Raw genomic sequence first — 17,814 nt, 5'->3', positions numbered from 1 at the left:
TGCACAACAGTTCCATTTACTCTCATTAATTACCTGAATTTTGTCAGTGTTCCTCATTTATAGAAAGCTCTCTTCACATTATTACCCTGTGAGTAAACTACCACCATTAATCCCTTGTATTTTCTGTTTTAAATCAGTCTGCTTAAATTAGATGCTGCTAAAAATATTGATGATTCTCCTGCTGCTGATTTAAGGAAGATGACGCTTTTTGCTCCTTTAGTACATTTTAAACAAGGGCTGACCCTTTCTATTGCAACTTGAATCTACAAGCTGACATAGGTGCCTTGTTCAGGTAAAGACATACCAAAAAATTCTAAACACACGTCTGAAGTTTGGCAGAATTTTAAGTTGGAAGGCACGTAACAAAGGAGTCAGGTGACATTATTTTAGTGACTTCGAATACAAAACTCCCAGTCCTCTCTTTATGTGCTGCAGAATCTATTTGCTTTGTATGCACTACATAATGATTGTATTTGAAGCAACAGCTATTTTTTGAAGCTCCATTTCTGCACTATCAGATGGAATTATTATGGAGAGGATGGGATTCTTTTTTCTAACATGAACACTGTACTCATAACAATTCTGCTGAGAGTTGATTTCTTTACTAGTATTTTAATTCCTTATTATCTTCACGAGTTTAATAATCTGATCTCCATACACAAGTCAGGTTTGTATCTAAGGGGAGCATGTTTTCAAGATGTTACATCCCCTGACTTGCAAAAAAATGCAGTACAGTTCCTAGGATGCTTTTAATTCAGATTTACAGTGAGCTTTGTCTCAATGCTCTGTCACCTTCATGTTAATAACACATTTTCTTTAAACCCGCTGTGTTCCATCAGTCTTTACCATCTTCCAAGTTAAGGCTGCAATGAGTTTTACTTCGATTCACTGCACCTCAACTATTAACTCTTGGCAATGAACAAGAGTTCACATTAATTTTTTATATGAAATAGATACTTTGCAGCACTGTAGAGTTGACCTAAATATATAAAAGCCTCTCTATATTCAAAAGGAAAGGACCTAGAAAGAATAATATAGTGATTTAAGTTACAAAATAAGTCAGAGAACACTTGGAGAATAAGTAAGCAACTCATAATGCAACCTCAAGATAATAAAATCAGTTCATCTCAGACATGCTTGCAAACTGCCATCCAACATGAAATGCAGTGATCCTGAATATCCCATGCTAAATATCCCCATGGAGAAAACAAGCAATGTTTGCTGAAGAAAGAGAGAAGTGTTTACGTAGCACTGGCAGCATCCTGGGTAACATCCAGGCACAACAATCAAGGCACAGAAATGTTGAACCCTCTAGACAGAGCTGCTGACTGTAACAAGCAGCAGCACACTGTCGTTACTACACCAGGTTTAGATCTAGCTAAGGACACCTGTTAGATTTTCACATGAATGAAAATCCCCAAGCATACTGGATGAGTTGCAATGTTGTGGCTCTGTTCCAGACCTCCAGATCTTATCTGAGACAAAAAGGAACTGGATCGGTGTTTCTTTGTTAGCCTTCCCTCTTTCTGTTAAAAAACATTTGGTACACTGAGGCTAAGTGATAGCTGCTCACAACCAGCATTTCAAAATGCTTCCACATTTTCCTTGGAATATCAGCAGTGTGCTATTTTGTATCTTGGAATGGTCTGTCCTGCTCCCAGAAAACATTTTATTAACATACAAATTCAACAATTGCCAACAATTTCATAGCCAAAAGGATCTAAGTTGAGATATCTATGACGTGAACAGACTGGTTATCCTGATGAGCAAGAGCCCTGCAAAGAGCTGACCGGTGTGCTGAAACAATACCAGAGCTGCTTCCTCCGAACAACAGTTGTATCTCCAGGCGCAACTCCATTACAGATACAGTGTTTCTACCTATTCACCACCCTTCACAGAACCACTATTTGTGCTTCTAACGAGAAGGCAGCTGTAGGAGGGTATGTGACACTGCATTGAATTATACTTGTACAGCTTTATTCTAGCTTCTTAAGGAAGCAAGGCCTATGACTGCACTCTACTGATAGGTAGCCATCTCCTCATCTGCCCCACATCATTCCTCTTCCCTGACCGTGAACTTAAAGATAGCAAATAATGGCAGGTGAATAAACACAAGATTGTGCACCTCTTCCAAGCGAAAGAAAATGCTAGAACTTTCCGAGGAGGAAACAGCCATAGTGCCCAGCACTTATTTACGTTGCTTAGAGAAAACTGCAGCATTATTGCACAGCCAAGCAGACAGGAGTATGAGCAGGACAAGAAGGAATGGCCAAACAGGGCAATATTTGCAAGCAGCAACATTTCTGTTCTCTGTCTAAGAAAATGTCTAGCTATTTTTCCCTAGAAGACTCTCAGTGAACTGGCAATAAAAATAGCCATTGAGTCCCATAAAGAGCTCAAACTAGAGATTACGGTTTTATTTAGTGTCTTTGTATTGACTGTCTTAGAGACAGCCCATGGTTTCACCTTCTTTATATAAATTGAAACAGTGCCTGGTACAAGATACATAGCAAAAAATGTGAAAGGAAAACACATACGTGATAACATTTTCTCTCTATACCCACTCAATTTTCAGCAATTTCTGGATCATTTTTTCTTGATTCAAAACTGGTACCATTTTCTGGGGTTTTATTTCATTGCTTCTCTCCTCCTGCAAGGTCAGCCTTGGCTTGTAGCCCATGTCTTTTTTCTGCACTTTAGTTTTTCTATTATTACAACTTCCCAGAAGAAACTAACATCAAACTAATGTCATCTTTTCCCCACTATATTCTTCACTAATTCTGTTCCTTCATCTTTCACTTATCTTTCTTGCTATCTTTGATACCCCTGTAATATTGTCATCTCTCAGCAAGGCTTTTTTTGTTTTTTCAAGGAAAAATTTACGTACTGTTCATCCTCCCTACCTAAATTCTTTAAATGGAGGTACTTTTCCCCAACATTTCTTTTTTCAGGGTTCCAGCCCATTCCAAACACCTCCGTTCTCTTAAAGTCATGAATTAGACTCCACAATCTTACATTCCTAATCATCTTCTACGTGCTGAAATTCAAGGGTTTCAAGCATTATTCTGCAATCAGCAGTACAACAAATATAAAGTGAAAAGAAAGCCTCAAGTGAAAGCAAGAAGCCTCAACTCACCCATCACAGCTGGCACTGCCCCTTCAGTCACCTGCTATCACTCATTTTCACTGGGCTCCTGTTTTTCTAATTCTAAGTGTCCGTCTTTCTGCCTTTGCTCTCTTGGAGTAAAAGCAACAAGAGTTCACGTAACCTCTCTGTCGCCCTTTTGCTGGTTTATGTCCTTTGAACTGTAAACGCTCCGGAGCAATGTAATCCTCAGTGTTTTGTCAAATGAAGCGCACACGGCTCCTAATCCTATCAAAATAAGTGTTTTCTTCAACTGAATCTCAGCGGATCTATTTTGTTATAATTCCTCTCCTTTCTAGAATTGAATTCAGGCTTGCAATCTTTAATTAAAGACGAAACTTTAACCTGGCAGCAGCGCTGGGAGAAACTTCCTCAGCACTGGCGGCGCGTGCCGCGCTTCTGTTCCCGCCACGCGTGGCAGCCGCTGTGACGATCGCCACGCGCGCGCTTACTACAGCTCCCAGAACGCCCCTCGAGGCGCGGGCGGGGCGATCCACAGGGCTCTAGCTCTCGCGATACCTGGAGCGTGATGTTCTGCTCTCGCGAGAGCGACGTGTTCGGAAGTTCCACGTCGGAGGCTGCGGGCTGCCGCAGCTCTGCCGTCGGGGCTCCCGCGGGGTGACGCGGCACCATGGTGAGTGAGCGGGCACGGGACCGGACCGGACCGTGCTGCGTTAGCGGGCTACAGCAGCGGGGCCGACCCGCGGGGTGCGCCCGAGCTGTGGGGGAGCGCTGCGGCCGGCCCTGCCACGGCACTGCGGCCCCGGGGCCGTGGTACCGCCTGTGCCGGCGGCTCTGCGGGCGTGCCGGTGCTTGGCACGTCTCGGGAAACCTCTTCGCTGGTGGTTAAAGTGTAAAGGGAGCGCTTAAGCTTTTAACCATCCTCAGTTGTGATGATTGCGCGTTTCACTCTTAAATGTATTTCTCTTCATGATTTTAGCTCTGCTTCTGTGCTGCACAAAGTTTTTTCTGAGGTGGCAGCTGGCTTCTCCGTCTGCTTGGTCTTTTTTCGAGTGAAATAGAAGGAAGATTCATTTTCTTGTTATTTACACGGGAAGGCAAGGCTGTTTGCTTCCCTGCAGTAGGTCGGTGACACTGGGGAGGTGTGCATGGAGCTGTGCAGAGCCTCTCTTTGACTCTGCCGGAGGTGCTGCTTACAGCATGGAAACACTGTGAGTTCATGAAGGTAGATGGAGCAGAGCCACCCGTAGGGATGTGGTGTTTCCAGAACTCTCTGCCCCCCAGATAAAAATGAAGGTGGATGGATGGAAAAGAGGAGTCCCCTGTTTGCCCATAAAACAAGATTAATTCTGGGGCTAATTTCGGCTTTCCTTTCTCCATCATGTTTTTATGTGCACTTTATGCTGGAATAACACAGCACTCTCCATTTTTCTTTCTCCTCTGTAGCCTCTCCGACTCGATATCAAGCGAAAGCTGACAGCCCGGTCTGACCGGGTGAAAAGTGTGGACCTGCACCCCACTGAGCCATGGATGCTGGCTAGCCTCTACAATGGCAGCGTCTGCGTTTGGAACCATGAAACACAGGTGATAGCTTTGGCTTTCTATTACTATCATTTTTTCAAACCAACCAGTGTATAAATTCTAACTTTTAACACCAAATATCCAGGAAAAATTTCCTGCTGATACGTGAGAAGCCTCTCCCTTGTACTTGTGATCTGTAATTGTGAAGGTTGTAGGAAGTGTTAGAGCTCTACTTCTCAGCCAAGTATAGCTGAAATTGGATAGCAGATTTAGAAATGAGTGGAGGTGTGAGTGGTGTCTGAAGGGAATGAATGGGAAACAGAAAGGTGAGCACACAGGCAAATATCTTCGTGGATACAGACGCTGCTTTGAAAAAGTGTAGATGCTGTGTTGTACCATCCCTTGGGGAGCTGTCAATGACAACATATTGAGCAATGTTAAGAAAATCTAATTTCAACTGATGTTTTCTCCAGTGCTGTAAACTTATTATTTTTATTTTTAGACTTTGGTGAAGACTTTCGAAGTGTGTGACCTGCCAGTGAGAGCTGCAAAATTTGTGGCAAGGAAGAACTGGGTTGTTACAGGAGCTGTAAGCTGTCTTCTTGTGATTTCCTTATGCAGCAGTAGTTTCTCTTAACTTGTTTTCATACCATTCTCTTACACATCACATAAAAATGATTCAGTGTTACTATGCAAGAGAGAAAGCAATACTTCACTATGCTTCTCCAGTAACTTTTTGCCTTTTGACTTAGAAACTTAAACTTTTCATTTCAGAGGAGAGCAAACTAATGTAGTAGCTAAATGTAATATCTATTGCAAGGTAGGTCTACGTTCAACTTCTGCTGTCAGCTGGAGTGCTTTCAGCATACAGTTTTGTCTAAACAGTAGTAGTGCTGCTTTAACTAAGTTGAAACTATTAACTTTTTAAAGTAAGATGACTTAAAAGCTGCTTTCTACTTTTGTTTCTGATTATACTCAATTTTTTAAGAGTTTTGTTCACCTCTAGAAAAATGCTCTGCTTTTATTCCTTGCAAAACAAACTCATTGAATAGTTTTATTCTGAACTTGACAGTGCATTTTTCTTGAGGGTATGAACATTGGTCATTTCTTAATATGATGTCCAAACCATATTACTGTGGTGGGAAATTGAAGTAGGAGATGTGTGTCTAAAGATGAACACCATCTTGATGTAGTGCAGTCTTGCTGAAATAATAATAATAACTACTAAATAATTTCTTGTCATTTTCCTGTCTTGTGCTGCCATGACAAAATTGGCTAAAGCAACTGTAAGTCAGCACTGTTTTCCCCTGAAGTACAGCACCGCCTCTCCTCTGTCAGCACAAGAGTTCAAAAAGCTGCATGGGGAACTGGATTAGGAACTGATGAAAGTTAGTATGTGCTCTTACCAATTTAATTTTACCTGGATCAGTTCCTCAGTGTGTTTCGTTGTGTAGCTGTGTTGGTCTTAGCTTTCCCAAGAGAGGCTGCAAGCAGCAGCAAAGAAACGGTAAGGAAAAGGCAAAGCTGCTTTTAGAAACAGGTTCAAGTCTTTTTCAATATAAATGAAAATGTGATGTTCTTTATTGCTTATTCTTCATGTTGGATCTTTTCTGTACTGATAACCTGATTTTAGAGCAGCACATGTTCTCTGCCATTCTGAGCATTATTTTCTGTAGATTTTTTTTTTCTTAAGCAGATGTAAATGAGAGAGGAAAAGGGTGGAAAAGGAAAAGAGTTTGGATAAAACTAGAAATGTATAATTTAGCACAACACCTAAGTAAAGATCTGGAAGTACTGATTATGAGAATACTGTATCTGAAATAAAGATACCTTTCCTTTTGTTCACCTCCTTCCCAGCTGAAAGATAATCAAGTTGACATCAATTTTCCATTTCTTTTAGTATAAGAGTTTTGCTTTTCATTTTCATATTAGACATTAATAATTTTCAAGGCACTTCATTTTAAATCGAAAGATTGTTTAAAATACATCTTTTTTTAAATGAGTTTTGAGTTCATGTTTATTTTATCAATGCTTTGGAGTAATACTGGCTAATTTATAGACTTCAGAACCAAATTATAATTTGTCTCATTAGGTAGATGCAGAAAATAATTTTTCTTGAACGTGTAATTGTTGGAGACTCGTTAATAGTGGGCTGTTCTGTCTAGCTGCTCTACAGTATGTTGTAGTGTATTATAGGGAAAGTGCTGTTTTAATTTTTTATTCTAATCTTTTCCACAGGATGACATGCAAATTAGAGTTTTTAATTACAACACCCTGGAAAGAGTGCACATGTTCGAAGCACATTCGGATTACATTCGTTGTATTGCTGTACATCCCACACAGCCTTTCATACTGACAAGCAGTGGTAAGAGTTGTTTGATGTATTCTGATAAGTTTTTCATCAGCTGTTTCTAGTGTACTGTCTAGATAGGGATTGCATGTTTTTTCAGGTTTCTGCTGAACAGCAGTCCTTGAGCTAGCAGCTAGCCTATCAGTTGTTATTTGTCTGCTGGGTATATTCATATTTTTTAATGGAATATCAATTCTATTTACTATTTAAAACATTATAGCTTATGTTCTTGCTGGAGAAGAACTAATCTTGTTGCTTCATAACTGCCCAATGAAAACTCAGTGTATGTGGTAATTAGTTGCCTTTCTAGAAGCTCCATTTTTTAGAAAACACCTACATAATGGCTTGGAGTATATTTTCAGCTAACAATCTGAGTTGAAGCAGTAGGTAACTCTCACCTGTTTTTCCCAGTGTACTATGGAATTCTGTTATTTGAGCTGATCTAAGCTACGTAGGAATGAAAAACCACAGTATTCCCAACAAATCTTGCCCAAGAGTATATGCATCATTTTCTCAGTCTTTTTTACTCCTGAAAATCGTACTAATGCAGCCTGAAAAAACGCTGCTAAAATAGGTGAACGTTTTGTGTGGAAGCACCAGAGTTATTTCTACTGAAGATAATACAATTGACAAAAAAAAATATCATGAAGCCAGCCTGATTGTCTCTGCTTCCTTTTCCTTTATGATCATCACAGTAGGTGCTGAAGAAGAAAGCACTTTTAATTCTTTAAAATCTGTCCATTAGTTTAAGATTAATAATTTAATGCCATAATATCAGTTCTTAATTGCTGTAAGACAAAATTCTTTTCTGAAAAGAATCAGCATATCTGTATGATCTGGGCAGGCTCATTTCTTATAACCATTTTAATGGAAAATCTTCTAGAGAAACTTGTATTCCCTGTGGTCTTCTTGTGAGGAAGGACAAGTAACCTTGCCGAATAAGAACGTATTTATCTTGAGCATTAGCATTGCCTCCTTTTAAGGACAGGACATGAAGGAACCTTTAACTTGAAGTAGTTAGCAGTGACATTATTTCAGAAGGTGTTAAACTAACTGAAGCTTCATTTTTGTGTTGTTTTTTTTTCCTCAGATGACATGCTTATCAAACTCTGGGACTGGGATAAAAAATGGTCTTGTTCTCAGGTGTTTGAAGGACACACCCATTATGTCATGCAGATTGTCATAAACCCAAAAGATAATAATCAGTTTGCCAGTGCCTCTTTGGATAGGACAATCAAGGTAAAATTCTGTTTGGTGGTGGTGGTTGTTGTTTTGTTATTAAGTAAATACAGAAAGAACGCACAAACTGATAATGAGAACAATGGGTTATAATTCTTAAAAGCAGGTCAATAGTGGAATTTTTATTGTATGAAGAAGTGTGTGTTGGCTGAGTTACCATACACACACTAGCTATGCACATAATAGATAATTCAGTAAATTTACAAGTTTACGTGACATCTCTAATAATTGAAATTAAACTTCCAGTGATTGCTGTGTTCCTCTTGGAAACTGCACAGATATTGGGATGGGATAATGGTTATACTGTTGGTGAGTGATATATACATACAGTGGGTAAAGCCTTCAACTGTATACATTTAAAAAAAAATAAAGGTTTTTTTCTCCCATTATTTGTATGTCATTTGCTATCAGTCTTTTAAACTGAATCAAGAGGGGTCTTCATTCTTCTGAGTTTCATTTGCTGTGAAACTATTATTGAGAAACTATTATTGAGTATCTTTGACTATAGGCTTACAACCATCTGGAGAGTAAAGAGTTCCACAGGTTCCCTATAAATTACCAGTATATTGGCTGTAAAAAGTCAGTTTTGATTTCATCTGGCTTCAGATGTTGAGATTAGGTGTGTATAAATATTGTTGTGATGCGATAACCATGGGGAAAATATCAGTGTGTCTCCAGCTTGACTTCTAAAAGTGCATTACAATACATACTCTTTGGCAAGGTTGGTCTAGATGATAGGACTCCAAAACCCACGTGGGGATCTTTTGTTGTTTCTTTTTTTCCCTGGAAAGGTGTGGCAGCTCGGCTCCTCTTCACCCAACTTTACTCTGGAAGGCCACGAGAAGGGGGTGAACTGCATTGACTACTACAGCGGAGGAGACAAGCCGTATCTCATCTCGGGCGCAGATGACCGCTTGGTTAAGATCTGGGACTACCAGGTGTGTGTTCAGCTTTCTGCAGTCTGTTGTGTAGACTTTGCCACAGCAAAATCATGAAACTGTGAAAAGGAGGACTTGAAAACACCAGCAGATTTTCCTTTTCCTTCCTTGGGAATGAAAGTGGGAACAGTATTTCGTGATACATTTTGCAGATGTTGTTAACTCCTTAGGCAGCGTGCTGTGAGTTCTACAGATGAACTCAGAGGTTGCTTGAACTTGATGTTACTGTGTTGTGAATAGTGTTAACTTTTTTTTCCTTGTTCATTTGCTTTCTAGACACATAACTCAGGCATGTGTGTTCACGCATGTATGCATGCTCACATGTCCTTGGCAGTTCACAGGGATCATCAGATGAGCTGTGTTATTGCCTCATTTGAATGCTGCACAGGAAAGAAACAGATTGAATCCAGGGACAATTGCTGGAACCTAGAGCTCATAAATTCTTCCTGTGTACAAAAGCATTAATGACCAGAAGGATGAGATGAAATTTGTCAGATAGGAATTTCAGGTTGTTAAAGTGTAGTGTCCTGGATTAAATCCAAGATCAGAAATTAAAGCTAGTAGTATTAATTAAAATATCCACTATAGCAATGATTGTTACACAACCGAGCTTAATGTTTTACTACCACATAAAGCTGTGTATATTAATTAACATAGTCCTAGTTGCTTCAAGCAGAGTAAGCTTTTCTTTTGCAGCTGTGAATGAACATTCTTGATGATGATATTAGATCTTTCTTCACCTATAATTGAATTCAGATGTGTTTTGCTCTGATTTTTTTATGACTTAAGCAATCCCAGCTCCCTGTCTGTCTGTAGTCTGTTGCGCTCTGAGGAAGCCTGTTTTGTGAGCAGAAAACAAACAACTGCATCGAGGGAAAGAAATAATTTTCCATTGGGGAGGAGAAATTAACTCAGTGCAATCATAGTTTGCTGATACACGTTAATGCTGCTGCTTCAGCATACTGGAAATAAATGTTACTGAAAGAAATCTGGAAAAAATGTGCTTTCAGATAGACTTTTGGATTTTATTTATTAAGAAAGGAATGTTCAAGTGTTGCAACTTGTTTAATATCTGAACCTATCCTCTCAACTCTTTCTGCAGAATAAAACCTGTGTACAGACACTGGAAGGACATGCTCAGAACGTGTCTTGTGTCAGCTTCCATCCTGAATTGCCCATCATAATCACAGGATCAGAAGACGGTAATGGTTTGTTTTCTGACACGTAAGGGATAGGGGGAACTTAGAGGAGAACGCTCTGTTGTGGTGTGGCTGCACGTCTCATGCGTTACACGGGAAGGATGAAGTATGTATGTCTTTTTTCTCCAGGAACTGTGCGCATTTGGCATTCCAGCACGTATCGCCTGGAGAGTACACTCAACTATGGCATGGAGAGGGTGTGGTGTGTGGCCAGTTTGAGAGGATCCAATAACGTGGCTCTGGGCTATGATGAAGGCAGCATCATTGTTAAGGTACAGTTAGTTATCTGAAATGAGAAGTAGTGATTCAGTGCTGTCCTGTGTAGTGTTCTCATTATAGTATACAAAGTACTGATCATTTAGCATTTTAATTGTCATTTTTAGACAAAGCCAGGGTATTTCACTAGATATGTTAAAATTTTGACTTTCTTTTCAGTTCATTCTTTCCACCTGCTAAGTTCTTTTGCTGTGCTTCCTAGCTTGGTCGTGAAGAACCAGCCATGTCCATGGATGCAAATGGAAAAATTATTTGGGCTAAACATTCAGAAGTCCAGCAGGCCAACTTGAAAGCTATGGGAGATGCTGAAATTAAAGATGGAGAAAGATTGCCACTGGCTGTGAAGGATATGGGGAGCTGTGAAATATATCCTCAAACAATTCAGCACAACCCTAATGGACGGTAATTGATTTTAGGGAAAAAAAAACAAACTTTTTTTTCCTTTATACTGGAAAAGTTAGTGCATGTGTCCTGGTGCTGACAAAGAGCCCACGGAGAACAGGTGTCTCACTGCTAGGCAGGAGAAAATCATAGTAGTCTGGGCTTCACCCATCTGCTTACTAGCTCATATTTTAAAGAAACAAGTTGCACATTGTAAATATGGCAAGAAATATACGAGCAAAATGTATAATATAGCAGAAGCAAACCAGATTTTTCTATTCTATCTCTTTTTTTTTGTTGATATAATTAGATAACCTAAATTAGAAGGAAGGAAGGATAAAGGGATATATGGTATAAATGCAGCAGAGTGAAGTGAGAAGGGATAGCAACTGGCAACGTGAAGCAGAAGAAATCCATTATGTGATGGGTTTTGGAATACACAGATGCTTCAGATAATTTATGCATTTGATCTAGTGCACTGAACGTGGATGTCTGACAGACAGCATCTTTCTCTTGCTCTAGGTTTGTTGTAGTGTGTGGTGATGGTGAATACATCATTTACACAGCTATGGCTTTGAGAAACAAGAGCTTTGGTTCTGCACAGGAGTTTGTATGGGCACATGATTCGTCAGAGTAAGTGTTGCAGATTTTTCCTTTCTGTTAATTTAAATTTGCTGCATAGAGATTTCAGTCTGTACAAACACTAAGTTGGACTAAAGACAAAAAAAAGAAAGGTTTGAATGATGAGCTTAAAGCAGTACTATTTTAAGGTTTTCTATTTCATGTTCTCTGATGCTTTTTTGAAGATAAATGCTGGGCGTTTTCCTATAGCTGTTTGAGTAGTTTGCTACTTTGGCAGACAAATAATATTTTTCACAATGCAATCTCTAGGTATGCAATCAGGGAGAGCAACAGTGTTGTAAAGATATTTAAAAACTTCAAAGAGAAGAAGTCATTCAAACCTGATTTTGGAGCAGAAGGTGAGTGTTTATTTCTAGGATACGCATGTCGATGCATGTGCACAATGCACAACTGTTCAGCCTTCGTTTTCTTGCAGGCATCTATGGTGGCTTCCTGTTGGGAGTCAGATCTGTCAATGGTTTGGCATTCTATGATTGGGAAAACACGGAACTGATCCGCAGAATTGAAATCCAGCCCAAACATGTAAGTTTTGAGAGGAAACTGAAGCATGTATCTATACGTACATGCCTACGTTTACTCAGTTTCGACTAGACTGTTTTGTTTTCTCTGTAATGGAGCCAAGCTGTCACTCATTAAGAAAGAACAACTTAAGTTTATCTCTGCCTTGTAGTGAAAGGGAAGAAAATCTTACCTATGTGTTGGCTTCTTGGTTCCTAAAGCTGCTATGAGAGTTTATGCAAATTTAAAGCGAAAAGGTACTTTCTCCCTTCACCTGGGCTTTCTAAACCAGTGCCATTGATTCTGATGACACAGATTTTCTGGTCTGACTCGGGTGAGCTTGTCTGCATTGCTACGGAAGAGTCATTCTTCATTCTGAAATATCTGTCAGAAAAAGTTGCGTCTGCCCAGGAAACACATGAAGGAGTGACTGAAGATGGAATTGAAGATGCATTTGAGGTACCTGTATTTAAAAATGGAATGTGATTAGGATCAGAGATCACTGAAGCGAGAGTTGCCAGAGTATAGCAAAGTTAGTCTTTAACAGAACACTGCTGAATTTTATTTTCGAGAACACTGAGTGTCACAGAGTATACACCTCAACAGTGAACACTGTTAAAACATTTTATTTGGGATGGTTTCAACTGTCTGTGAGGAAAGTACCAGTCTGAAACCCCTCATGACACATCTTAATGCCGAGATTCCTCTTCTTCAGTCAGTTTCCTACTGTCAGTTACAAAGGTTATTTTTAAAGCGTGTATTTGGGTAGGTGCTCCCAGAACATAGAAGCTTTCTGCACTTCTAGTAATTTGCAATCTGACAGAAGTTTGAGAACAAGTGGAGAACAGCAAAAATTTTGCAAGGAAACTTATCTTTTAATTATCTTGCTTAACACTTTGGTACTTCCTTCCTAAATTTGTCATTAATTATTGGGATAGAGATTTGTTACATTACAGTATTTTTTGTAAAACTGAAGGCGTAATTTACTTCTGCTCTAACTGAAGCTTCTTTTGCAACTTGCCCTTGTGTCTGCTGCAAGTACAGAATGTTACATTTCATTTGCAAACACAGTAGTCTTAGTGCTGTCTAAAAGTAGCTTTTTGGTTAATTCAGTCATCGTTTGCAGGTTCTTGGTGAGATTCAGGAGATTGTGAAAACAGGCTTGTGGGTTGGTGACTGCTTTATTTACACCAGCTCTGTGAACAGACTCAACTACTACGTTGGAGGAGAAATTGTCACTATTGCCCATTTAGACAGGTAAGTGCTGCATTACACTGTAAGAAAGCCTTCAGTGTTTTCTCAATAGAAGTTATGGCAAGGTAAATCCCCCACTTGCCCTGCTGTATCACTTTTGATTACATCAATATGCTGATGTTCTGGGGCAATTAATGCAATCTTGCATAGAATAAAGAGCATTACATGAAAGCCTGGGTATAGAGTTAAAAGTTCATGCAAATATTCTTGCTACCATTGGATTGTGTTTTGTAGCACCTCATAGTGGACCCATCCAAGATGAATAGTCTTTGTTTTCTTTCAGGACGATGTATCTTTTGGGGTATATTCCTAAGGACAACCGACTTTATTTGGGTGATAAAGAGCTGAACATTGTTAGCTACTCTCTGCTGGTGTCAGTGCTTGAATATCAAACGGCCGTGATGAGAAGAGACTTCGGTATGGCTGATAAAGTTCTTCCCACAATTCCAAAAGAACAGAGAACCAGAGTTGCACATTTTCTTGAAAAACAGGTAAGACAATTATTTCTTAATCAGCTGATTACATTTTGATGACTATTTCTAATTGAACTTGCTAAAAAAAAAAAAGCCACTAACTTCCTGTAAATGTAGATTTTTGTTAATTGTCTGTATTTGAAACACTGTAGTCCTTTCTTCAGAGGGCTTTTGTTAAAACATTTAGGATGCTGTTTGACCTGACGGATCAGAGCTTTAGTTTGATTTTTTTTTATTTCAGGGCTTCAAACAACAAGCTCTTGCAGTATCTACAGATCCCGAGCATCGTTTTGAACTTGCTCTTCAGCTTGGAGAATTAAAAATTGCTTATCAGCTTGCTGTAGAAGCAGAGGTAAACATGCTATTTCTGGTGATTTGTAGTAATTGAGTATGCATCTTAGAGGCCCTGTAAGAAAAGGCAGCGTGAGGATGCAGTACAGCTCTGTGAACACTGTAAATATGCCTTCAACTTCCTTACTGAAGTTTCTCTGCTTGTAATTCAGAGGAATCTGAGCTGTGGGGTGGGAACAGAAGCATGTTGTCAGCTCAGAGCAATACAGGAACTCCTCTTGGAGAGTAAGTCATTCCAACCAAGAACAAAGCCTTAATCTTCAGTGTTGAACAGAGAGAGGGGTGGCAGAACTTTGGCCTTTGGGCCTTTGTTCCACCCTTGAAAAACTTGCATCATTTCTGATGTTCGAGGAAGTCTGGCAGGCAGTGATTTGTTCCCACAGATCCTATGGAGACAGTTGGTCTCACTGTTCCTTTTGCACAATAATGATGTGATAAGGAGTAAGTTAATGTTTGTCATTGAACAGGGAGAGGGGAATGTAGAAAGGTGTCACTGTGTAATGACAGTGGTACACACAAATCAAACTTCACTGTATTTTAATGGGAACACAAGTATACTGATGGGATACAGAACATTAACAGATGAACTTAGAACTCATATTGAATGCTTTTAAAATGGTATTAAAAAATAGGAGGTTTGATTTTATTTTTTCTTTTTCCTCCCTCTCCCTTTGTGCCTTCAGTCAGAACAGAAATGGAAGCAACTTGCTGAACTTGCCATTAGTAAATGCCAGTTTGGCCTAGCCCAGGAGTGCCTCCACCATGCACAGGACTATGGAGGACTACTTCTACTGGCTACAGCCTCAGGAAACGCTAATATGGTGAATAAGTTAGCTGAAGGAGCAGAAAAAGATGGCAAGAACAATGTTGCATTTATGAGCTACTTCCTGCAGGGAAAGTAAGTAGAGAGAAATGCAGATTGTTCTCACTGGGCTTTCTGAAACACAAAGAACATCATGCTTCCAAGCAGCTAACTACAGCTAACTTAGCTCCATGGAGAAAGGCAGTAGTGTATCTTTTCAGAAAAACTAACTCTGTTTTATGATGCCTACTTCTTAAAATCTGTCCCTTTGAATTCAGTTATGTCATGGAATAAACAGCTGTAACGCAAAGTCTGACCTGAAAACTTACTGATAAAAACTGTATTTTAAAATCTGTTAGGCTCGACTCATGTTTGGAACTCCTGATTAAAACTGGACGTCTCCCAGAGGCTGCTTTCCTTGCACGGACGTATTTGCCAAGTCAAGTTTCAAGGTAACACCAAAGCATATGCAGATCCCAGTAGCAGTCAGAACTACCTTTGTGCAATGAATCTGATTTCTGTCTCCAGGGTTGTTAAACTGTGGCGGGAGTCTCTCTCTAAAGTTAACCAGAAAGCTGCTGAATCCCTTGCTGATCCTACAGAATACGAAAATCTTTTTCCTGGATTAAAGGAAGCTTTTGTTGTTGAAGAATACGTTAAGCAAAGTCTTGCTGACCTGCGGCCAGCCAGGGAATACCCCCTTGTCACTGTAAGTAAGAAGTGGGAGTTCCTGTTTTCTCTAAAAGAGAAAAATCTGAAGTTGTGCAAATGCAGCTTTAAGCAAGTCGGTGAAATCACTTCAGCGTTGCATTCATGTGTCTGCGCTTTTTATTTTTTAGCCAAATGAAGAAAGAAATTTACTTGAAGAAGCAAAAGGCTTTGAACCCTTGGGAATAATGGCACCTCAGGTCAGTGTTATTAACTGATGAAGTCCCAGAAGCAGTGCTTCTGTTGTACATAACATCTGCCCTACAGAACTTATCACCATGGTGGTTGAACTGTTGCTTTTACTGGCTGGACTACAAGTACAGCAGCTGAGTTCTGTGTTCTTAAGCCTCAGACTTTTTGACTGAAAAATTAAGAAAAGCCATTAGTAATTACATAATTATTTATTTTGTATGTCTGCTTAAGTAAGTTTTTGTTCTGTTAGAACCTTCCTGAAGTGTGTGTAATTGGAGTCCTACCACTGGATTCATCCCAAAGAAAAACTGCCTATCAAACCCCTTACTGCCTCAGCTGCTTCTAGCATTCTGAAAGCTCCATGGCTGGAACCTGGCATCTCTTATGCTCCACAGCAATTACAAAGGCTTCATAGTCATTGCTATTGTGCATGGCTAAGCACTTAAAGACTAGGAGACCCGTTCAGTTATTTGGAAATATCATAACGTTTTAATTAAGTAGCTCAGACTGATGTTTTTATCACCCCAGTGAAAGTTTCCACCTTGTGGAAGTTACCTATGTGTTATTGTACAGTTATCTTGCATTAGAAGCTGTTAATGAGGCCTGCCATATTCTTCATTTGCACTTCTTCAGTTCTTTAAATTAGCTGACACTGACTGAAGGGTTTTTTTCTGTCAACTGCTCTGAATTAAGTGGAGAAAAAAAAGAACAAACATAGTTGGCTCCTGGAGACTAGAAAATGTAATGGCTGTGAAGATGTGATTCCAGTACACTGGGGGAAATTTTAGAGGACAGCCATCAAGGCTTGGGGGATGTTCAGAGGAACTGTTGTTTACTTGATTTTGTTAAAATTAAGCCATCTTTTCATTAGAAAAAGGCAGAAGAAACAATTCCATCTCCTAAACCAGAAGTGATGAATACAGTACTGCAGAATTCTGATCTACTTCCACCACGAGATCAAAAGGTACTGGAACATATCTTAGAAAAGGAAGGAGTGTCATGGGTAAAGACTGAACTAATAATTCGATTAAAGTAGAGCAGATAATTTTACTTTTTATCTTATGTGAACCACATTCTTGAGACTTACAGTGGGAGGATCCCTTCCTTTTGTGTGCAGAAACTGTACACAGTGATGTGGAACAATACCTCCAGCCTTGTAGGCTTCAAGAAAACAAAATAACAGTTTGCAGTGCTGCACTTGTTACTGTGTTCTGTCTTGTGACTTTGTTATTCAACAAGGCATTTTTTTTTCCTAGCTGAGCATAGTTCTCATGCACTACCCGACTGCCTCAAGGTTGCTGAATGTTTCAGTACCTCATATAGAACTATACAAGCCACATCTCCTGTTATCACAACAGCTTCCTAACATGTATCCCACTATCTGGACTTCTGTCCTAGACACTTCTGGATTTGGAAGATGACCTTGATAACTTAGACCTGGAGGATATTGATACCACAGATATCAACCTGGATGAAGAGATCTTAGATGACTGAACCCAAGTTCTAGATGACCAACTCTACTACTACTTACTCCAAACAAAGGAACGAAGTCTTGTGGACTACATGCTCCAGGATAACTTGATTTTTATACAGAAGATGGACCATATAAACACAGGGAGAGGGGCAAACCTAACAACTGTAAAAAATTTGTGTATGCTGAAATTTAAGATGTAGGCCTGCTCTAAAGCATCTTGGAAGTGTTTTCATTTAAAAACAGTTCAATAAATCCTTTTAAACATTCCATTCCTATTCTATCCCATATTTATTTCAAGAAGTAAAACTGAATTATAGGCAAGTGTTTATTTAACATACATCACCTTGAAGTAGAAGAGAATGTGACTAGAGGGAGTTCATGCACAGTACCTTCTGCAACTTAAGCTGTTC

The 17,814-nt window shown here is 39.5% G+C and overlaps 1 protein-coding gene across 1 annotated transcript; it reads left to right on the top strand.

Annotated features, from left to right (window-relative positions):
• The first annotated feature begins 4,552 nt into the window (after positions 1 to 4,552).
• Positions 4,553 to 17,665, top strand: COPB2 (COPI coat complex subunit beta 2). The gene is made up of 21 exons (XM_065747974.1): positions 4,553 to 4,690; positions 5,130 to 5,216; positions 6,866 to 6,992; positions 8,068 to 8,216; positions 9,008 to 9,154; positions 10,257 to 10,356; positions 10,483 to 10,625; positions 10,832 to 11,031; positions 11,533 to 11,643; positions 11,902 to 11,990; positions 12,068 to 12,174; positions 12,466 to 12,609; positions 13,277 to 13,407; positions 13,688 to 13,895; positions 14,119 to 14,229; positions 14,912 to 15,126; positions 15,390 to 15,482; positions 15,559 to 15,739; positions 15,870 to 15,938; positions 16,802 to 16,894; positions 17,329 to 17,665. The coding sequence occupies exons 1-21, from the start codon at positions 4,637 to 4,639 to the stop codon at positions 17,422 to 17,424; spliced, it is 2,655 nt and encodes an 884-aa protein (XP_065604046.1). The 5' UTR covers positions 4,553 to 4,636; the 3' UTR covers positions 17,425 to 17,665.
• The last annotated feature ends 149 nt before the right edge of the window (positions 17,666 to 17,814 follow it).

This window comes from Cyrtonyx montezumae, unplaced genomic scaffold, assembly GCF_038088225.1.
Source record: "Cyrtonyx montezumae isolate F1298 unplaced genomic scaffold, pur_monq_1.0 scaffold_5, whole genome shotgun sequence".
Lineage (NCBI taxonomy): Eukaryota > Metazoa > Chordata > Aves > Galliformes > Odontophoridae > Cyrtonyx > Cyrtonyx montezumae.
The sequence above is the reverse complement of the archived record's forward strand: the minus strand, read 5'-3'. Positions and strand labels throughout refer to the sequence as shown.

Excerpts from the sequence above, each read along its gene's own strand:
- COPB2 (XM_065747974.1), top strand. The coding sequence starts at position 4,637 with ATGCTGGCTAGCCTCTACAATGGCAGCGTCTGCGTTTGGAACCATGAA. Across the intron at positions 6,993-8,067 it reads TTTCATACTGACAAGCAGTG|ATGACATGCTTATCAAACTC; the intron begins GTAAGAGTTGTT and ends TTTTTTCCTCAG. Across the intron at positions 15,939-16,801 it reads TGGGAATAATGGCACCTCAG|AAAAAGGCAGAAGAAACAAT; the intron begins GTCAGTGTTATT and ends TCTTTTCATTAG.